The 22,383-nt window shown below is 41.8% G+C and overlaps 1 protein-coding gene across 2 annotated transcripts in view; it reads right to left on the minus strand.

The window, feature by feature from the left end:
• Positions 1-14,404, minus strand: part of ripor2 (RHO family interacting cell polarization regulator 2) — an 87,123-nt gene extending 72,719 nt beyond the window's left edge. Inside the window, exon 1 of one of the 2 annotated variants that reach the window (XM_022202321.2) lies at positions 14,263-14,404. In XM_022202321.2, coding sequence (XP_022058013.2) covers positions 14,263-14,323 — 61 coding nt within the window. In that variant the 5' untranslated portion in view covers positions 14,324-14,404. Of the gene's footprint in view, positions 1-3,644; positions 4,062-14,262 lie in introns of those variants that run through there. The other variant, XM_022202320.2, reaches the window with a different exon arrangement.
• Positions 14,405-22,383: the final 7,979 nt, after the last annotated feature.

Raw genomic sequence — 22,383 nt, forward strand, 5'->3', positions numbered from 1 at the left:
TGCTTTCTGACCTGACCCAGTAAGTCAAACACGGTTTTATTTAGATACCAAACACCCAGAAGTCATTCCAGCCACGGCATCATCGATCTCATGATCAACTCTGTGTTTTTTTCTTACAGTCATTAAAACCCTTCTACTGCAGCTCCCCTCAGGGACACAGCACTCTCTTGTACTTTGCTTTTTGCACACGACCAAAATCAGACTCTCTGAATTACTCATGAGGAGAAAGAAGAGGGAACTAAAGAAGGCATTGTGTGCATTTCGGTCTCAGTAGAGCTCCTGTGCACTTTTACTCGCGTTGTTTCGTTTGATTTGGTGGAGTTGTGTTTGTGTTTCTTCAAAGAAATGTTTCAGAAAAGGAGATTGTGCGTGTGTGTGGTAGAAATGAGACAACAAGGGAATAATGTGTAGCTGGGTTCATGTAAAGCCACTTAAGGAGTTAACTGTAGTTTCTGTGAGTCGTGAGGGTTCGTACAGAGGTGAATTTGCAAGGGCTCATGGGTAATCGGAGCGAGCTGATGCTTTGTTTACATCATTATGAGGCATGAGTTGCATGTGTGACAGTCGTATTTGGTTTAATACTAAATACTGCGACACATTAAATGCAACTTGCACGTAAAAACCTCTTCTGAATCTCAGTAACAACAAGTTTCTGAACCTACTTCAAAAACCGCTGTATGCTTTCTCAGATGCTCACAGAACAAAAACACCATCAATCCAGCGTTTTCATCTTTAGCAGATATGATCTCAGTCACCTGAATATCTAAAATATCGATCCATGCTCCTGAAGGGTCAGTTCAGTAACAATTACAAAGGCAAACAAGCACATTCTCTCACCTACTTCAGCTGCTATTGAGTCAGAAACAGAGATTTTGGTTTCATGTGTGGAGGTTCTGAGATACCTGCCTCTGCTTCTAAAAGCAGCAAAAAACTGCTCCCAGATGTATCTGTGTAATTTGCTGAACAAATAGGAGATGTGGGCAGCGACTTAGAGGTCTGACAGCAGGTTACCTCAACAGTGAGAGAATACAGTTTTTCTACTTTCTGACTGTGGTGAAATGTGTTCATGCACCCAGTCAACATGTGCTCCACATTTACTGTGAAAGTTTCACTGTGAGCCACTTCCATGTTTCTGTTAATGTGATGGAGCATCACTGAGGCCAGTATGAAGCTGAAACACATTGTTCCCACAGAGCAAAGTTAACTGAGACTCTTTCCTAATTCATACGACTGAAGCTGGAATCACAGAGTGAAGAGGAGAGGCGGATAAAAGGGAGGGAGAGGGAATGTTTGTCGGCACTTTGACATTTCTGCTGCCAGGCTAAAAGTAGTTCTCCTTTAGTCATAATTCAGCTCAACGCAGCAGCAGAAGCATAACAAGCAGAGCTAACTGTGCCACATACAACCCAACCTGAGCTTTGTGCTGTATTCTTGTCATTCTTACAATCTCTTTTATCCCAACATTGAAAACTATATTCTTTCTACATAGACTATTTCACAACTGGAGACTTTTCTTTCACCACAGTCAAATGACAATAAACGAGCAGTGATTGTTCAGGTTTATCAGCTGTCAGTAGTTTAAATGAGCATTTGTTCATCCCTCGTTGTTACTATTCTTACAGCGAGCTTTCCTTACATGCCTTTTTTTTTTAAAAACTCGTGACAGTAGCGCTTTTAAAGCTTGAAATTCTTCGCACAGGACATTTGCAAAATCACACATCTCCTGCTTCACTCTGAGCCTTTTCAAGACATAACTCAAAGCTTTTTTGTGCAGTAAAGATTTGCAAACACACCACTAATGATGAAACTAATGATTTAGAAAGAAAATAGGCCAGTGGTGGCAAATTAGCATTCGGCACCACCAAGAATGAGACGCTTGAATATTCAAGACAAAACACAGGGAATAATTTCCATCACTAATCCAAAGAGCTAATTAGAACACAAAATATAAGCGATCCATATTCTGCAACCTTCAGCTGCGTCTATGAATAAACACACTGTGCCTGCTGGCCAAAATTCTACATGAATCTGAGCGCACTGATTGGCTGGTTTGCTGCAGAGAGTCATCTGGCAGCGTAGCTCCTGGCTGAGTGGTTCAAAGGGAACGTCACGTTACCATCAGCGAATATCAGTCAGAACTGGGTCAGCGGCAGCATTAACATACATTACACACCAAATGATGCAATATCTGGGAGTATCCTTGTCCTCATTGTCCACTCGACATCCAAAGAGCTGCTGCATAGCACTGCGAGCCTGTCTGGACCTCAAATAAATACATTTATAGATGTATTTATAGCCTGGTGTTAGTGTGAACAGTGCAATTAAGCTGCTTTTGGGAACAGTTTGAGAGATTAAACATGGCACAGGACTCGTAAAGCTTCGATTGTCAGTGTGCGTGTGTGTCTCGAGGAGAGTATCTGTGAATTTCACACTCAGGAGAACCTGTGAAATTGGTTCAAAATGAGTGTAATCGACCATTTTGTCACTGATGTGTACGTGTGTTTCAGTGGGAGGGAGGTGAGCAGCTTTGTCACAATAAGGACAGTTCTGAGAAATGCGTTTATTTGCTTTGTGCCAAGAGCAACGTGAGAAAATCGATACTACAGGCGACTAATTAGCTTAGCTTAGCTTAGCATAAAGACTGTGGAAGGCTAATTGAGCTTGTTAAATATAACAAAATGTGCTTATGAGAGCCTCTTAAGCTCAGTCATTTGCACAATATAGCTTTTTTCTTGGTTTAAAGTGGGCCGAAATAGACATATTTCCATTTTTCTTTAAGTTGAGGGCGATTTAGCCATAAAGGTATAATAAGTTAACAACACCAAGTGCTGAATGGATAAATATAGCATCATTTTCGCAGTCAGTCCTGGTCAGATAATCGTTTTAATGTGGCTACATGAAATAAACAACCTCCACTCCACTAAACAATCTGACAGCATTTTCCCATTTCTCTTCCACTCATGAATAAAAAAATCAGTCGGGGCCTCCTGTAATTCTCCGGCTCCTCACTTTCCCAGTATCCAGCTGACCACAGGTTATGATTACAGCTGGTTTTAGAATAACAAATACTCACACAAAGTACACGCTGCAAAGATTTTCTTGTGGCACATCATGCTTGGTTAAAAACATCTGCCGGTTACACAAGAACGCCCACACGGCATAGGGCACACCTCCTCGCAGCTTTCTAAAAAGGGCAAAAGTTAAAAAATCGATAGACAAACTCTGCAGAGAGCTGCTCCTGCAGGAAGGGGAACTGAAGACGAAATGAGGCATGAAGGAAACATCACACTGACTAATTATTCTAATCACTGCATGTGTTACTCGTGATACGATTTCCACTATAGTCTTAAAATCGCTTTTGTTCCAAAGACAAACAGAAAAATAAATGAATATCCTGTGATTTTTTTTTAGCATCTGTGTCAGAGCATCAGAGTGTACTCAGGCATGAAGCAGACAACCCCACCTACACAGCTGAGGAGATCCCTCTGGGCCCCCCTTCAGGCATCACTTTTACCCTTTCCTCAACCAAAAAGTCACAACCCAGCCGGTCTGACCAATCCTGGAGCAGCTTTCTCTGCCCTGCTGCCCACCTGTAAACCCACGCCCGCTCCCGGCACTTCACTACTGACTCTTGGCAACCCTACCGTCCTCGTAGAAGACATCCTCCGCTTCCTCACGCATCATCTCATCCAGGTCATCCTCTGCAATGTCGGTCATAGCCATCACTATTCCTCCTCCTCTTCTTCTTCTCTCCCTCGACTGCCTAATCAGAGCCTCAGATAGGGTGACTGGGCTGTAAAACTGAATCAACGCCGGCTCGGCCTCTTCGCTTCAGGCGACAGTCCGATCACCGGGAGGCTCCTCACACGAGCAGAGAGAGGACAAGGACTGAGCCGAGCTTCAGCTCTCTGCACGAGAATGTGTGAGAGTGAGTGCCAGGTGAAGTGTGTGTGTGTGTGTGTGTGTGTGTGTGTGTGTGGGTGAGAGAGAGGACTCCCAGCGACCTTCACTAAGTTTCAGCAACAGTGCCGGTTTCATAACATCCTGTGAAAAGCTGAAGTGAGAGTGTGCCGTTTGGAGAGCACTTGTATGAGTAAGTGTGCGCATGTGTGTGTTACAGTACGGGGAGGGTCAGTAGCATGTACATGTGTGTCTCCATGTGTGTGTGTGTGTGTCCATATGTACAGTACGGCTCTCTACAGTGAGTCAGCTCCAGCGCCTGGTGGTTAACAGGAATAATTAGATTCTGTATTTTGAGCCAGCAAGGACATGCAAAGATGGTGTGAAAATGAGTGTTTGTGAGAGAGGTGAAACTGGCTCGGCTTGTCATTTCGTCACAGCTCACAAGGAATCATGGGACCACACTGATTGCTCCCTCTATTTTTTCATTTGGCCCACTTTGAGGGGGCCTTGGCAGCGCCGACAACGTCTGCTGTCATCTGCTGTGGCTGAAAGCCTCGACAGAGCGGCGAATAAACACATTCACCTGCTCTGAAAAAGACAGATTTAGATTCAGACACAGTGGGAGTAGCTCTCATGTAATCATAGTTTTTTAAAAGTGAGACTTAAGCTTAAAACTACATTTGAGTTACAGATTTAAAATCAGTGTTTCTGAAGCATAAATACGAGCCAAACTTTGATCAGCACCGCAGGCTGTTTGACACCATTTTTTGCTCTTTTAAAATAGATTTCCAGAAACCTCAAAGACTCCTCCAACTATTCAGTTTTGCTGCACTGCTTTTTTTCCCCAGCACTTAAAATTCAAGTCTTCTCTTTTGTAACAAAAACAGCCACAAGTAATGAATTTCCATACAGATACATCATCAAGCATCATTTCATTTTTTTTACTGCATATTAATACTTCAGCTGCCATCTTTTAAAATGGTCTTTATAGTGCAGAAGACAGAATACTTTTCACTCCACCTGAATGAGCGACATGCTGATGACCTGCAAGCTTTAAAAGTCTGCCTTGAAGATAAAAAAAAAAAGTTGTCTGGCTCCACAATTTAAATGTTCACATCAAGGTTTCAAATATAAGAAGACTAAATGCCCTCTCAGAGAGAACCAGCAACATCACTGCCGAGCTCTGAAACCCATCATTATTCAATGTGTTGTGTTACGTAATGTTGGTTTGGGGCTGCTCATATGCCAACAGAGACCAGGCATCCAGTACAGTTGATGTTTAAATCTGACTGCTTCTTCAGAATAACGTGCCTTAAGCTGTGACCAACAATGGATTTGAAATTAAATAATCAGGATGTGCTAAAAGTGCAGATTTTCAGCTTTAATTTGAGGGTATTTAGATCCAAATCAGGGGAACGGTGTAGGAATTACAACAGATTTTATATGTGCCTTCCATCTTTTCAGCAGACCAAAAGTAAGTGGACAAATTAAATAGTCACTTTTAATATTTCGTAGTGAATCCTTCCCAGTCAGTGACAGCCTGAAGTCTGGAACCCATAGACGTCACCAGGCGCTGGGTTTGGTCCCTGGTGATGCTCTGAAAGGCCTCTACTGCTGCTATCTTCACTTCCTGCTTGTTATTGTTGCCATTTTCCCTTCCGTTTTGTCTTCAGCAAGTGAAATGTGTGCTCAGTTGGATTCAGGTCAGGTGACTGACTTGGCCATTGCAGAACATTCCACTTCTTTGCCTTAAAAATCTCTTTGGTTGCTTTTGCAGTTTGCTTCAGCTCATTGTCCATCTGCACTGTGAAGCACCGTCCTGTGAGTTCTGAAGCATTGAGGCTGAATGCGAGCAGATAATATTGCCCAAAACACTTTAGAATTCATCTTGCTGCTTTTGTCAGCAGTCACATCATCAATGAATGTAAAAGAGCCAGCGCCACACAAAGATATGGATCAGGCTCTTTATTCCTTTGGGTGAATGGTTGCAAAGACACACAGTTAATATGTTTACATTTGCTGTCTAACAGGTACATCCTTTTCCAAGCAAGCTTCACTAAAACAACTCCCCTTGACACTATTTTACAGAGGAATCATTACTGCATGCTCAACTTTGCAAAGTCCAAGATAATTGTAATTTGTTTAAAGACATAGAAACAAGCCAGAGTGTTTTTTAGGATAGAAATTCACAAGTTTGGCAGGAAGTATTTAGTTGAAGAAGTGGAAAAATCTAAATTTCAACATGATGATGGGCCGATGAAGCGGTACGTGATTATTGGAATCAAACTTTACTGAAATCACTCTAATGGTTCACTTCAAACCACACATTTTAACGTCGTGGTGACTCTTTGTCACAGTGACTCAAATGAATTATCAGGGAGTCACAAATGTCAACAACAAATGTCGATAAAATTAAGGATGTCCAAAATTGGCTTTTTTGCCAATAACCGATATGCTGATATTGCTCAACTTTAAATTTCCAATTCCAATATCAACTGATACTGATATCGATATATGTAGGCTAATTAACTAATTCATAACTCCAAACACAGCCATATTGTTAGTCAGGCACAGTACGGCTGAATCCCAAACCGCCCCCTACACACTCCCCCTACACTACCGAGTGTCACTCCAAAAGAAGTCACACTCGCAGCTGTGGAGGGCACCTATTATTGAAGGGGGAGGGTATAAATACGATCGTCAGGAATAGGACGCCCTGTCGCCTCGCCGGAAAACGGAAGACGTCATCGCCATGGTAACACAAAGACGCCTACTGTGCATGGCTGTAGCGCTGTGGCACAGGTTGCAACTAACAAGGATCGCTCCTGCTTCCAGAAGACGAAAGCATCCCACTTTTTTTCACTCACACGTTTTCCAATCCTATTACCTGGCATTTCATAACCAACAAATGAATGAATGAATTCTGTCAGTTGTGTTCAAATTTTAAGGTGTCAGGGGGTGCACAATTAAATCAAACGTCAGTAGAGAAGAAGATTTGTTTCTTTTGTTTTATCTTTTTTCACCACTCTTTTTGTGATGTTCTGTCAGTGTGAAAAAGGCGTGGGAGAAATAATGGACGCATGTGGAACTTACATCGATATGTTGTTTCCTCCTCCATTTCGACATTGCACTTACTGAAAAAGTTGTCCAGAGTGAGCATCGATGCAGACTCGCTATTTAAGGGCTGAACAGTCCACTCCCCCTCCGCACTACGTGGTTTGGGACGGCCCTTAATATGGAGGAGGGGTAGTGTGTAGAGATAGTGTGTAGGGGGTGGTTTGGGATTCAGCCTACCTTGTTGCTGCAGCCACACTTGTTTACTCACTTCATGACGCAATTTGATGATGTCATCATTTGGGCGCCAGTAAATGCCAGCGAAATCCAGGCGTTACTTTATCAGTTTTCATGATGGGCAAAAAACCGATAATAATATTGACCAGTATTACACGTTAATGCCAATATTGGGCCGATAATGTTGGTGGGTCGATACTATCTGACATCCCTGGTTAAAATCAGTTCAAGAGTTGTTGTGCTATATAATCTGGATGAAAGGCATTAAACAAGCAACAGACAGATGTTGGATTCCATGTCAATAACAAAGTGGGAAGTCATTTTTACTGTGCAGACGACAGTATGTTGAATTTTTTTTTCCAAATTGATACATGAGTATTGAGAAACTTAGACACATTTCTTTAAAATAGTTACATATCTTGTTGAATACTATGCCAGGTAGTTTGGTTTGTATTTGCCCTCTAGAAAAATTGTAACTGGAATGTAAAAGACAGTACAAGTTGGTGATAAATGTTAATGTCAGTGTTGCTCTAATAAATTTTAAAAAATGACTCTAAATATGCTGCATGTATTGAGCTCCTCTGAGGGAGCTCTCTGCATCGGGAGCGTGGCTCGCCTGTGGCTGTCAGGGTGCTGTGCTGTGGGTTCTTGGTGGAGGTTTGGGGGTCACTCCCGCTCCTCCTCTCGGTGTCCTGTGTTGGAGCCCTGGTTGCCATGGGCGACCTGCTGCTCTCGGTGCAGACGGCTCCTTGGGTGCGTTTCTTCTTCTGGTTCATCTGTGCCCAGCCTTATATTATATTTTAATATTCATTGCATTAGTGTATGGTTGAGGGGGAGAGGGGGGGTGGGTCTGGTTATAGTGTGACTGTGTTTTTGTGTTATATCTTTGGGTTTGGGGAAGACGGGTTAGCGGGTGGAGTGGGTGGAGCGGGATTGTTTTTAATCTGTGAAGCACTTTGTGTTGCAACTCTGTTTGTATGAAAAGAGCTATATAAATAAAGTTTGATTGATTGATTGAGAACTGTTAAACTGTCTTTGAAGCATTTTTGGTCAAACACAAAAAGCAGCTTATGAACACATCCGACTGCACATTTTCCAGCCTGTCGTCCACAGGGTACCTCTACTTTATGAGTTCAGCTTTTTAAAAGATTTGTTCCATCCCCAGGAGGCCCCTTACCAGTCCCTCTCAAGCATTTCGTGTCCGGTGCCAAATTACCGGCAACATGCAGCCTTGTCTCTTTTTGACCTTTAATTTATTCTTCGATGGAAAAGTTGAAAAAGCAAACAGATACAGAATTCTCTTCCTCTTTCTCACACTGTGCTTCCATCTGTCTTCATCGTGCAGTTTCTCTGACTCACCCCATTTAGACAAACCAATTTCCAACCAAAATAGAAACTAGGCCTCAAGTCAGTTCATTATCACTCTTCCTTCAGACTTCCACTCCCCTGCCACCGTCTCCCTTTAAGGCCAAAGCTCAAGAGAAAGAACCTGGAGACGAACTCATTTTCACAGGGGCTGGTCCACTCAATTAAGATGCATCACAACCTCTGACAGATGGGACTCTGGACACATGTGAAGAGCATGTGCACTTTAAATGTTGGTGTAATTTGTTGGGCTAAGAGCAAGGCTGACAGTCTAACAGAGGTGAACATTTCTTGTTTGAAGTTTCTGAGGTGTGATGTCTGTCAGAAGCAGAAACTGTGACGATAGCATGAACACTGCAACCCAAAACTGTTGTGCAAATTCCGTTTTTATATAATGGTGAAAATGACTATTTTTAGCCTTTTTAGTCCTTTGAACATCTTGTACTGTATTAATCACATTATATCAAATTCATAGCTACTCTTGCATCATATGTTATGTTGAAGTTCCTCAAAGCTGAACCACAGGAAGATCCTGCTCTCAGGTTTAGAAGAAATGCTCTATGACACACTGCTGCTTCTACATATGAACAACAATAAAAACATTAAGCCTTGACTATACTCACTAGTGGACGCACGCAAACAACTATAAACCCTGCAGACATGTAGTGGTTGGTGTTGTACGTCTTTCTAGCCTGTTTGGAGAACTCATACATGTACATGAGATCAGCATCTACGTATTCTGTGCAAACATCCATATTATTGTCTTCGTAGTGTTGTCAACGTACAGCCACAAATAGGCTGAATGTCTGCAGAAAGGTTGGTAATGATAAAATATGTCACTCAGACCCCAAAGGAGCCCTGTGTATATGTGCATGTGAAAATAACACTGGTTAGAATACTGAATATGTAGTTACAAATATACTGCACATGTGTGGAAGGAGTCCTTTAAGTGGACTACAAAGTTCTGACAACTTCCTGTTTGTGGTGTCCATAGCTGTCTGTGTGCATCCACAAGGGAGTACGATCCAGGCTTTAATGTATGCACCAATATATGGGTGTTATGTGGTTTAAAGATAGAGTAGGCAGTTTTCTCCCTTTTTAAAGCAAGAATTTCATACTAACCTTTTAGAAAAATTGTAATTAGAGTTAATTAGAGTGCATTAGAGTTAGAACTTGACTTCTGCTTCTCCTCCTGGCTTTACTTAGACTTTAGAACATCTACAAAATCATGGGTCTTTTCTCCCAAAACGGTAGAAACAGTTTTTTTTTTCAAAAAAAGCAACAGAGTAAACAGAGAACTCAAAATGTAGTGGGATAATGGGTTAGATGGAGGACTTCCACCTTGAGCTGGGTTTGAAATGAAGCCACACATGAATGCTGACCTTTAGCTTGACTGATTTTGCATGATTGTAGTGGGTGCTCATTTGGTGGGAGGGGCTTTGAGCAGAGAGGCTAGTTTTGGTATTTTTCTTTTTGCCTTTTCCAGAATTCTACCTACTTCCACTTTAAAGCTGGAGTTAAAGCTGGAAGAGAGTTATGTGTCACAGCAGGTGGCAGGGACTCACAGAGGAGCCAACCAACACTAGAAATGTCAATAATGTGTCTGAAAAACAAGAGTACCGGTTATTGTAACTACACTTGGGACACCAGGAGAAATGGGGGAAATGTTTTACAAGTTGTGCAAGAATTTATAAAAGAAACAATCATGTCTACAGTGACAGACATCCAGTTTGGAGAGCTGATGCCAACTGTATGCTAGATTTGGTACAGGAGCTGGGCAGAATCAAGCAAATAAGAGCTTAAATTATGTTTTTATTAAACTATATGCTGACTAACAGAAAACTAGTCTGTAATAGTCCTATTTTTTATTGATTTATTGTGCAAAAATGGAAACAAAATCCTAGCTTCAGGTCCTCAAATGAGAAATCTGGACACTTTCTCTGTTTCATATCACAAAATGACACTCAGGATAAGAATGCTTTTCTCTGTTTTGTGGACATTTTGAACTGTTTAGGGCTTTGGAAATCCTTCAACTGTGTTTTTGTTTGAACTGTTCACGCTGTCACTGATTTATTTTAAGGAGTCGGAAGCTGCAAAAGTTCTAAACATGAGCTGAACTGATTCTGTAAGTGGAGGCTGATAGCAGGAACAGGGTTTAAGCTTTTTGGTTTTTTTTACATTACCGTGTTAAATGTTGCTGCAACACAGAGTCTACTGGCCATTTTCTTGATTGTTGATTCATCTTTTGTCTACAAAATATCGCAAACTTGTGGAAAAAATGTTTGTTAACATTGTTGAATATTATGGGATTTGATGATGTAATTTCTCATAATTTCAAATGTGCATTCTTACAATTTGCCTACACTTTTCTGGCTGAAAGAATAATCAAACAATAACATATTTAATATAAATTAGTAATTAATTGCAGACCTAATACACTGGCACACAGGGGCAGTACACAGGGAGGATCTGCTGGACTGTGATTCACACAGAAAACAGGGCTGGACAAGAAACACCCAACTGACTGCATGGAAAAAACTGAGATTTGACAAACCCAAAATGAGAAAATGCAGAAAACACCATATGCATCTTACGAATCAGTGAAGGGAGAACAGAGACGCAATTAACACAATCATACAGCGACAAACTTCCTCATCAAAGTGACAGGAAATTACAGCAAGGCCTGATATAAACTGTACAACAGAACAATCCAGACGTGAAATTATTCCCACAAATTATTGCTTGTAATATTGCTCCAAAGGATCGGTTGTATCTGAAGTTAAACTTGACAGCCACAGCAGTATCAGATTGAGTGATAGAAAGCTATAATTATTGTTCGCCAACCGGTCTGATGGTTCACAGCTAACAGCAGTGACATTTCGCCTTTGTGCTCGGCTGCCAGAAACACCGTGCAGCGAAGGAGAGTCACTGGTCATGCAGGCAAGTAAACAGAAAACACACTCATGTACAGAACACTGACACACGCAAAGCAAAGCCCACTGTCTTATGCAGATTCATCCCACTCCCATCTGTTCACTGCTATATTCATCACATGTTCTGGTGACTGTATCATGATTTATGTGCAAAACATTCACTTTTTTAAAGCTTAAACCCTGAATTACAGTATTCACAGCAACAACAAAAAAAAGACCGTGCTCGCAGGTGTGAGACAATCTGAACACACATTTCACTGACTTTGTTTTTCTCCTCAGCAGCAGCAGCTTGTGACCATGAGCTGCTTCACAGCCTGGAAAAACGGGGTCACGTTTGGGCTGCGTTTGCCCTGCTGCATTTCAATGACTGGGTACATTGTTGTCAGCAGCAGAGAAAACCCCCTGCTTCGGGAAATGCAAACGCACGCCGCTGGGACGTACAATGCAACACAAACAGACACTCGCACGTCCATGTAATAATGCTCAACACTTTCACACAATAACACCAAAACACAGTGCAGACAAACGGGCAATTGCACACACACACACACACACACACACACACACACACACACACACACACACACACACACACACACACACACACACACACACACACACACACACACACACAAATATACACACACACATTTGTTTCTCTGGCTTTGCAAAGAGTAGCACAATCAGACCCGCTCGGTACAATGGTGTTGTTTGAATGGGGTCAAACAATGGAGCTCTTTGGCATCTGAATCGAGCCAGATGATGAGTATCCCAGGAGGCTGAATAGGCGGCTTCAGCCTCCCACACAGTCGCTCTTCTGGCCCTGAAAATATGCATCAGTACACTGTGGCCTAAAATATCAGTTATTAGCATGGAAGCAGTGACTCATTAGCATCCCGGCTAATTCTGTGGTGCTAGCTAATTTGAAAGCATGTAGCTTCCTGCAGGGACTAGAGAAAGTAATTAACATCCAACAGTAGCGCTCCTTCATTAAGAACCTGTGCATTTAGTAGCGGTGGCATCATGTATTGTGGATGCATCTTCGTTTATGTTGCTTATCTTCTTATAGATGAATTGACTTTCAGGTCACGACTTGTTTTTGTGACTGAATTCATGACATGCACAAAAATGATCAACTCTCACAGCAGGAAGTGTTGTATTTATGCTTAATTCTCTTCATTCCAGGATACTGAGTTCATGTCCTTGTGTTCTTTGAAAGTGCTGTTTTTTGTTTGGGGTGTAGCAAGTCTTTTTTTTTCCAGATTATGAATTTAACCTTGACTAGTTTCAGACCAGTAAAAAAGCTCAAAATGAAAAAGATTGAGTGTTTTTCCTCAAGTAGAACTAAATAAAAATAAATTAGAGCTGTAACACTGTTGGCAAAACATTTTCAAAACTTCATTTTCAAGACAACAGATTTCCAACCAGCAATTTTCAATCCAATGCAGAACACTTGCTTATATAATCATAGCATGAGCATTTCTATAGGCGAGGAAACCATAAAAATTACAAGTTGACCAAAGGCAGGAAAACACGCCCTACAGACAGGATATTGTTGCTACACAACAAGCCAATTCATAAAATGCTGTGGAAACCAGATTTCCGAGTACAGCGAACTTGAGTAAGTTTGTGCTGCAACAGCATGTCATCCCAGGCCCAGACTGATCACAGATACCAAATACATGTAGAGTCAGGAGGAAGGAAGGAAAACTAGTCGAAAAAGTTTTTGATGTCAGCCTGACTTCCTCTGCTGCACTGTGACAGAAAGGTATTCCTCTGAGGTGATGAGAAAGAGGCGAGGGCAGAAATACAGCCTCCTTTTTTGGAAGTCTCCTCATGGGTCAACTCGCCTTTGATAATTCCCACAGACTAATGTGAGCGAGAGTCAGGAAGGATGAAGAGCAGAAGGAGGAAAAAAAAGGACACAGATTAGACATCTTCCCCTTTTCTATGATTCCTGCTCTGTTCTCTCCACCCAAGCCGCTGCCTTTTTTTCGCTCCCTCTAAGAAGAATGACAAAATGGGATGATTGTGAAGGGGTGGCTGGTTACCCTGGTAACAATAATGAGGGCATTGCGTGGCAAATCCAATTCGCCATGGCACTCTCTGACTCATTCGAGGTGCACATGTGTGAGTTAGTGTGTGCGCCACACATTACGGCTTCACGCGTCTCGTGGATGACGACCATAATGTACCAAACTGGAGACCACTTTCCAAATACTCGTGCATGTAGACACGCGCAGGCCGACACGTTTCCTCCAGCTCTCCTGCAACGTCTTTGCAATCAGAATGCCCTCAAACTGCAGAGCTGATCTGGGCTTAACAAGTGACAGCACAAGAGAGTCAGTCATGATCCCACTAAAGACAAAACCTTGTTCATCCGCATCTAAGACTGGCTGTAATGAATCAAACTAAGAGCTTCTGCATGAAACATAATGCAATCAGTGCAAACTGCAGATGGAAATATCACATGAATACCTGCAATCACGAGTGTTTAACCAGAAAAAGCAGCCTGCACAAACAAGAAAGCATCAGAATGCATCAACTTGCAAATGAGCCCTGAATTTCCAGCTATTTTGGTTAAAAATTCCCAGGTTTTCAGCAGGATCCACTCACATTATTCATCCAAACCAGATTCCACCTGGACAAACATGCAGCCTGCGATTGTTCAAAGCAGGAGCAAGTGCAGCGAGGTGAAAGAAACCAAGCTAAAGCTGGGTTAACGAAACACAAAAGCAACTTTGCAAGAGAACAGCTAGTAGGTACCTACTGTAAGCAAATCGGTATCTTTTCATCCTTATGTGGTTGTATGTCCTGACCCTGCGGTACATGATGCTAAAGGATAATCCAATCCGATGCCTCTTAAACTGTGTGAAGCCTCCTTCTGAGCCGTCACCAATTTTTATTTTTGTGCTCTCTCCCCGTCTCTCCCTGCCGCTATTGTATTTTGTCTTTCTTTGTTTCACAATTGGATCCTTTTCTCTTGCTCATTGACTCTTTGCCTCTCTGTCTGTTCCAGAGTGCACAGAGGGCATCAGACAATGACCGCATTACAGCCGCTGCACGCCAGCTGTGCAGGCTGGCACCGCTGAGACGGCAGGGCCCATGTTGTGGCCTGCTGCTGCCGGGTCCACCTGGAGGGAAGAGATAACAGGCAGCTGAGCCACTCTAGCAGATGAATCAGCAGACCACTGCTTTGTCTGTTCATTTGTCTTTGAGACCCTCAGTACTTTACACACATGTGTAATGTAAGTATGATCTGCAGGATGAGCTCATGAAAACAGCTGAATCTGCGAAGTGTTGTTTGTTGACAATGGATTTGTTTCAGGAAGTTTTATTGACTGATGTCTCGTGGAACAACGATTGTTCAACTTTGTCTGTCAAGCTTTTGATTTCTCCACATGGTGAAGCGAAACTTGAGGCTTTCCAAAACCAAGAAGCAAAACTGCATAGAATGGATCAAACATGAGCTGCCAATGTTACCATGTTTCGGCCGGTAGCTTGTTATCTTCAGCTGTAACTGAGCGTTAATCCAAGGCAAAGGAGCATTTTATTGACTCCAGTAGCTGGTCGCACATTCATTGTGTGTCACTAAACAGGTGCTATCAGAGTTTTATGCTCTTGTTAGCAGCTCTGTCCTGCTCTCTTGATCAAAGCAAAGCACAGGCAGAGGGGGAAGAAGGTTGCACTCAAGTAAGCTTTGATGGAAAATGAGAAAGAGGGGTTCCCCATCACAGCTCTGAGAGAGATCAAGATTCTAACTGCCCAGACAGCAAAATGTGCCAAACATATTAGTCCTCCTCTTAAAATCCTTTTGCTTTCTAAAGCTAACAATACAGTGTGCGAACATGTGTATGTAAACTGTTTTAATCTTAGCCAAGTGGAGTGGAGAGGAAAGAGAGGAAGAACACTGGATAAGGAGGAGAGTGAAGGAGATAGATGAGTACAGATCCCAGTAAGGCCAGGATTTGAACCGGAGATCTTCTAGCTGCAAGGCAAAAGTGCTAACCACCACTCCACTGTGCAGCCAGTGCCTAACCAGTGAATGCTAAATAAAACAATAAGCATGTTCCTAGTATGTGCCTTGTCCAGTTTTGGAGACTGCAGGCTCTTCCACTGTGAAAACAGCTGTTCTCTTCTCTCAATGGTAGCTGCAGACAACCTCTCATGAAGTCCACATGATGACCACTGACTGACAGGGTTTGTTGTTTTGTTCTCTGCTCCAGGATGAGGCCCATAGAGAAAATGGCTAAAGCTCAGCGTTCATAAAAATGTTGACAATAGCACTTGGGATCATGACTCATGTCAGTCAGTGCTTGCACATGTTGCACACAAACTCTGAACACATGCACTCTGCACAGCCTCTGAACTTTTTGATCAGTTCTTGTATATTGATTGTCAAATTGGAAATTCAGAAATCTGTTCACTTCAAAGTAGTAAATGTATAAGCAAAGCTAGGTCATGACACCATCTATGTTGCCAACAAATAAATATCTACAGCAAATTTTATGTTTTCATTTACATCACATCACTTTCTGTGTTGGCAGACTTCTGTTTAATGAGCCACATCCGCAAGCAACTCAATAAATATTGCTCAATCCAGTGCTATATTTACCAAGGAGCTATTTTTCTATTGGGGATGTCCAGAAATCATATGAGGAAGGTTGCAGCAGGGTGGGGCAACAGGGTGGCAAGAACTCTAAAAACCACAGTTTCCTCTCCCACGCCGCCCAGCACATCACCGTATCCTCCGGTTTACATTACAGCCAACACCTGCTCCCAACATAAAGGGGAAGTCGACTTTCAAAATCAGAAATAAAGTCAACCGAAACTCTAAATGGTTATGAGCTGCACCGTTTGAGCTGTAAAACTATCCCTGTGGTCAGCAGGTACACACAAACCCAAACATCTTGACTTAATAAAAGTCAGCTGACAGTGGTAGAATGCATTTATAGATTTAAGGAAACTATCAGAAGAAGAAGGGAGGATATCACAACAGAGTTTCTGAGAACAGGGTGGAGACGCAGAGGGAAGGTTGGGCAATAGTGTGTAAAATAACATCAAGTGCCTATTGCAGCTGTATCTCTGAGGGTACGACAGAATGAACACAGCAGCCATGAAGGGTGTCACAGTGAGGAAATGGGTGGAGGCTTTACTCCGAGTCAGAGCCTGACAGAACCGGTCACTGCTTTACACATGGAGGCTTCCTGCGCCGATGGTCAGTGGGAACAACGCTGGAAACTGTAGTGACAGCTCATCATCACACATGAGGGCATCTAGAAAACCAACTAAACATCTCTGTATGAACACAAGTGTGTTTTCAGAGTGTCTGGCTTTGAATCAAGTCACTTCAGATTGATGACATCTGTCTTGACAACACATCTGTCCTTCACCCTGGAGTATGAGAGCAGACAGTTACACCAACCACACATGACCTACATACAAAACTACATTTTTGTCAAGTAGATGCCTGCTCCTGACATTGGATTTTGGTTGTTTTTAAGCTGCTGCTATTTGTATCATGAATTAAAGATGAATCACACTTAGATGAAGGAGCACATTATATGCTGATGATGGCATGTTGTGTCAACATTAAACCTGGTCATTTGGAATAGTTTGGAACTCGTTGCAGTGTGATGCCTGAGCTTTGACACAGAAGCCAAAATGATGTATTATGATGATGTCGGTGAAAATGTAAACAAAGCCGTTATGTGCATTACGGTATCGATCAGTTTACATATTTGTACAACTACAGCAATGACAAACAGTCATTAGCTCACACTGAAACACAATTCAGTAGTTAGCGAACGTAGCATAACCCAATGTGGTGGCAAATGTAAACAGAGCTGTCTTATAGCGCCGCATGACTACAGTACATAAGTATTCATCCGCTCTACTCGCCAGAACCAGTTCTGATGTGTATATATATATATAAAGTTGAAAAATTGACTAGTGTCTATAAAAGCTCCCCTTAAAATGCAACTTTATTCAACTGACATGATGCCTCAGATGTCAAAAATGAGACAAGAACGAACTGTTGGCTGCTGGATGCTGACATGTCAGAGTTACAGTCAGACACTTGGATGTCCACATTTCCACCATTTGTCATCTAAGAAATCACTTCTGACAGCTCTGGATGCACAACATGACCCTGTCCTCAAAATGGCCACTAACTTCTCCAAATCTTACAGGAGGAGGATGACTACATTCCACACGCAACATCTACAACCTTAACAACATTAACTCTAGATATGTGACTATATGTGATGCAAATTTTGGAGCCACCATTTGCTTCTTGCCTTTGACCCGACTCTCAACCTGCCCTTTTCATTAACAACATAGTGCACAATTGTTTCAGAACCATGCTGTTGTAGAAATGTTGTGTGTTCTAATTAAAAATATTTATTCCAGTATGTTAAAAAGAATGGACAGAATTTAATAAAATAGCGCATGCAGTGTGTATATTTTTGCTCAATATTTTTAAAGGGGCACCTAAGAAATTTAGAGCTATGCATCAATAACTCTGGGAAAGTGCAAGAGAAAGACTTTAGCTTAGATATCCTGACTTTTTGTCCAATATGTGGGTCAAGCTAAAGAAAAAAAACACTGGATCCTACATTCCCATGATGCACCAGGAGCTTACTTTTGTTAAACCTTCCCTGATAACACCACAATAGAGCCATCAGGTTTATTTTTCTGTTCTATTCAATCCTAATAAGAAATCACTCATCTAGAACTATATTTAAAAGTGAAGAACTCCAAATGACAAGTAACTTGACCTATATGTATGTGTGTCTGATTTAAAAACTCTATCTTGATCAAATCTTCTAAAATTACAGGTTGAATTGCAGGTTTTCTGGTAAACAAAACCAGTCTGATCAAACATACAATGGCAGTTCTTTGTAGAGTTTTTGTGACTCTTTGCTGTGAACACAGCTCGGTTTGTATTCCACAAGTACTGAGATTTGAATCTCAGCCTTATTGGTCCCAATGAATACATTTAAATTGCGTTAAAGGAAATTGATTTTAGCTGCAAGAGGCAGACAGAGACTCTCCCACAGCAACACAAGGTCGAATCAAGGCCTTCTTTCCGGTTCATCAGCATTTGAATGTTTCTTCTCATCAGTGAAGCCAGCATGCGCGCTTAGGCCAACATCTCGCCCGCTAGCAGGCAAGAACACACACACTCACACAATTATCTCGGTCTGGCATCCTTCTGAGGGGAATGGACACTCAATAAAGCCACATCCTGGCCACCATGAAAGCCCAGGAGTTCCACTGAGAAGCACAAAGGAGGAACTGGCAGCCCGGTCCAAACCCAGTGACATGGGAACCATGAGCTCATGAGCTAGAGCTGCTCAGAGGATGCCAACTCTTCCCGCTTTGGCCTTCAGATGCTTCAGCTGGCAAAAAGTTTGAGTAGTCCGCCTTATGCTTTTCAGAACTTCTTATTATTCATGTCTCGGTGAACAGACTGAAATAATGAGATGGTGGGAGGCTGGTTGTTGCATGTGTAGTGTGTTTAGTCTTTGATAGCGACATCTCAGACAGAAACTAACCGATGGATCAAGTTCTTTTAGGTAAAATCCGACTTTTAACATGGACAGCACTGTTAGTTATTCTATTTCCATATTTGTGCTTCAACAAAAGTATATTGTCTTGATGTAGTTGGACGTTGAAAGGAAAAAAGAAAGTCAGAAGTGATTTTGTTGTGTTTTCAGCCATAAACTTGTTTTCAAGGTCTGTTTCTTCCAAACATGGCACCCTGTGAGTCATCATGAACAAAGCTTATAGAACACAGAGAACAGAAAACAAGGTCTGCCTGAACTTTTCTCTCATCGCCACTGCATCGTAACAACATGGCACTTGATCGATTCTATTTGCTCTTTCTATTATGCAGAGAGGTCAGAGGTCAGGCTCAGCACCAGAGGTTGTTGAGTTGCTCAGCGGTGACCCAGAAAAGTGAGTTAATGCAGCGCCATCCTGAGCTCTGCAAAATTTCAGTCTGTTTCCACCCACCTGTTTTTGAAAATGTACAAAATTTGAAAAGAAAAAAACTTTGAGGAGGAAAAGTTGCTGTGCCATGTTTAGCAGTAACTGACTTCCATGCTAGCCATATCCACTTACAGCTTAAATGTCTCATCAAAAGAGGTCAAAGTGGGTTTAAAGAGTTTCCATCCATCCTCTATACATCGCTTTATCCTCACTAGGGTTGCGGGGGGTGCCGGAGCCTATCCCAGCTGACTTGGGCAAAGGCAGGGGACACCCAGGACAGGTCGCCAGTCTGTCACAGGGCTACATATACAGACGAACAATCACACTCACATTCACACCTACGGGCAATTTAGAGTCATCAATTAACCTCAGCATATTTTTGGACTGTGGGAGGAAGCCGGAGTGCCCGGAGAAAACCCACGCATGTACAGGGAGAACATGCAAACTCCATGCAGAAAGATCCCAGGCCCACCCCGGGATTCGAACCAGGGATCTTGTTGCTGCAAGGCGAAAGTGCTAACCACTATTCCACTGAGCAGCCCACTTAAAGAGTTTGATAACAGAAATTACAAAAGTGATTTGGAGGATTTTTAGCAATATACAACATCTAAAAGTACAACATCAGTCATACTACTGTTTTTAGAGCTCTCAACACACCTAACAGGCTTTTCTTACAACAATGCAATCACTGTTTCATAATCTACACTTGTACATGCTATGTTTCTGCTACATTTTAAACTATACATCTGCCCATTTCTTATTGTATGTTGACAGACTTTGCGAATGCACAGCTTAATTTTGCTGCAACAACAACAAACAAGGAATTATATGCTTCTATTCTATGATTTTGGAAATCTCAGAGTCAAATATCTCAAAATGCGGCCAAAAAATGATCTGCATGACTAACACTGCAACGGACAAACAGTAAAAAAAAAAAAAAAAAAAAAAAAAAAAAAAAAGGTGTTTTGCAATCATTAACGATTCTGTTTTTTAAACTGTATTTATTTTTGACAGAATCTAAAATAATTGGTTGTTATTGCACAGCTCTGTTATTGCATGTCTGAGTTTATGTGCATCAGAATCAACAACTTGCATATTTAAGAGACTACAATAACTGTATATAGAGTACATATGAACTGTTTTTTACAGTACTTGTCTATAAACTAGTATGTGTGTGTGTGTGTTGTTGCTTATTTTGTTCTTTCCTCTCTCCTTGTCTTCCTGTCTTTCCATTAGTCTTTCTCTCTGTGTTCATAAGCAGCCCACGCAGCAGCCCTGCTTGTTGACTTTATTGTGTGAAATTACAGAGAAAGGGCCAACATGATTCCACTCACATGTACCCTGAAAGCCTGCAAAATGAATTCTGTTCAGGGTGAAAAGAGAGAGGGAGAGAGAGAGAGAGAAATGTACAGATAAGAAGAAAAAAATAGGCACGCGGCTGTAAAAGTGACAGAAATGAGAGGAAATCAGAGCAAAGAAAGTCTGAGTGAGAGAGGCACAGAATCATTTGCGGCTACGGCTGGAAAATGAGCTGAGGCAATATGTAATCTCCTCTGATGTAGTTTTACATCCCAACGCTGCCTCCTGCATCAGCAGCAGCAGAGGCTACAGTGGTGAGGAGGCGGGTTGCTATGGAGTGGGAAGATTTTCAGAGAGTGAGCACCATTATAAATCTGGTTGGAGAGAAGGGGGATAATGAAGATCTTGGGGGGGAGGTCGAGCAGAAACAGGGGGAAGAGAGGGAGGTCGTGGGGCACGAGGATGATAAGGGAGGAGAGGGGAGCAGCGAGGGGAGATGAGGTAGAAAGAAAGCAATAAAGTAAATGCAAAGAGGGCAGAGGTGAAGAACAGAAAGGGGCAGAAGCGGAGGCGGCGGCAGCAGAATAAAAGAGAAAGAAAAGTGTCTGAGTCAAACAGGTCACAGCAGCAGAAGAACACAATCTGGTTAAGTGGTTCATTTTAATCACCTCCATTATGGTTCCAGCTCCATTCAAGGTAAAACATGACAGCCTGACAGATAACCAGAGAGAGGCAGGTGCTTGCTTGTGGTTTTGTGCTTCCCATCAAAAGAAATCTGGGTTTTATTCCAGCTTTTGTAACAATAAGATCAGTCAGATGATTATTTTTGAAGCACTTTGCCCTCAGCATGGTTCCAGGAAAAGGGAAGAATAAATTGCAGCTCTTCAGTGGAGGAAGGGAGCTGCTGCTTTCATCATGTTAACACACACTACAGTGTTGTCGAGGGGAAAAAGAAGTGCAATCACAGTGTTGCTTCACTTCCCCCTGAGCTCAGCTGAGGAACATGTGGACTGAATGTTTGTGGTGATCTGTCCACAGGAAGGAGAGACAAGAAATCTACGTTTGTATTATCTAACGGTGGAGGCCCCCTACTGGTGATTACTGGGAACATAAAGGACTCGGAGAGAAAATAAACAGAAATGGTGACATTTAAATCAATAATTTACATAAAATGTGCACGGAGTTTTTTGTAAAAAAAAAAATCTAATTTCAGTAATATATGTATGGCAAATGTTAAGTTATCTGCCTTGTAATGCAAAGCTCTGCATGCATGCTTTTTAACCCTACAATTGTCCTCATTTACAGGCACCAAAAATATTGTTTCTTTGTCTGAAAAAAAATCCAAAATTTCAGCAAAAAAATAAAAAATTCCCCAAATTTTTGAAAATTCGAAAACCTTCAGGAAGAAAATTCCAATAATTAATAATAAAGTTTTGTGTTTTTAAAAAAACTTCCCTTCAAATTTGGCAAGAAAATTCTTGTAAATATATTTTTTTAAAAAACAAGAAGAAATCTTCAAAAAAAATCATAAAAATATCTAAAATGATTACATACATATCAGTAGAACTTCTAGTATTTTCTTTAAGAACATTTACAA

The sequence above is a fragment of the Acanthochromis polyacanthus genome, chromosome 11, assembly GCF_021347895.1.
Source record: "Acanthochromis polyacanthus isolate Apoly-LR-REF ecotype Palm Island chromosome 11, KAUST_Apoly_ChrSc, whole genome shotgun sequence".
In the NCBI taxonomy this organism is placed as follows: domain Eukaryota; kingdom Metazoa; phylum Chordata; class Actinopteri; family Pomacentridae; genus Acanthochromis; species Acanthochromis polyacanthus.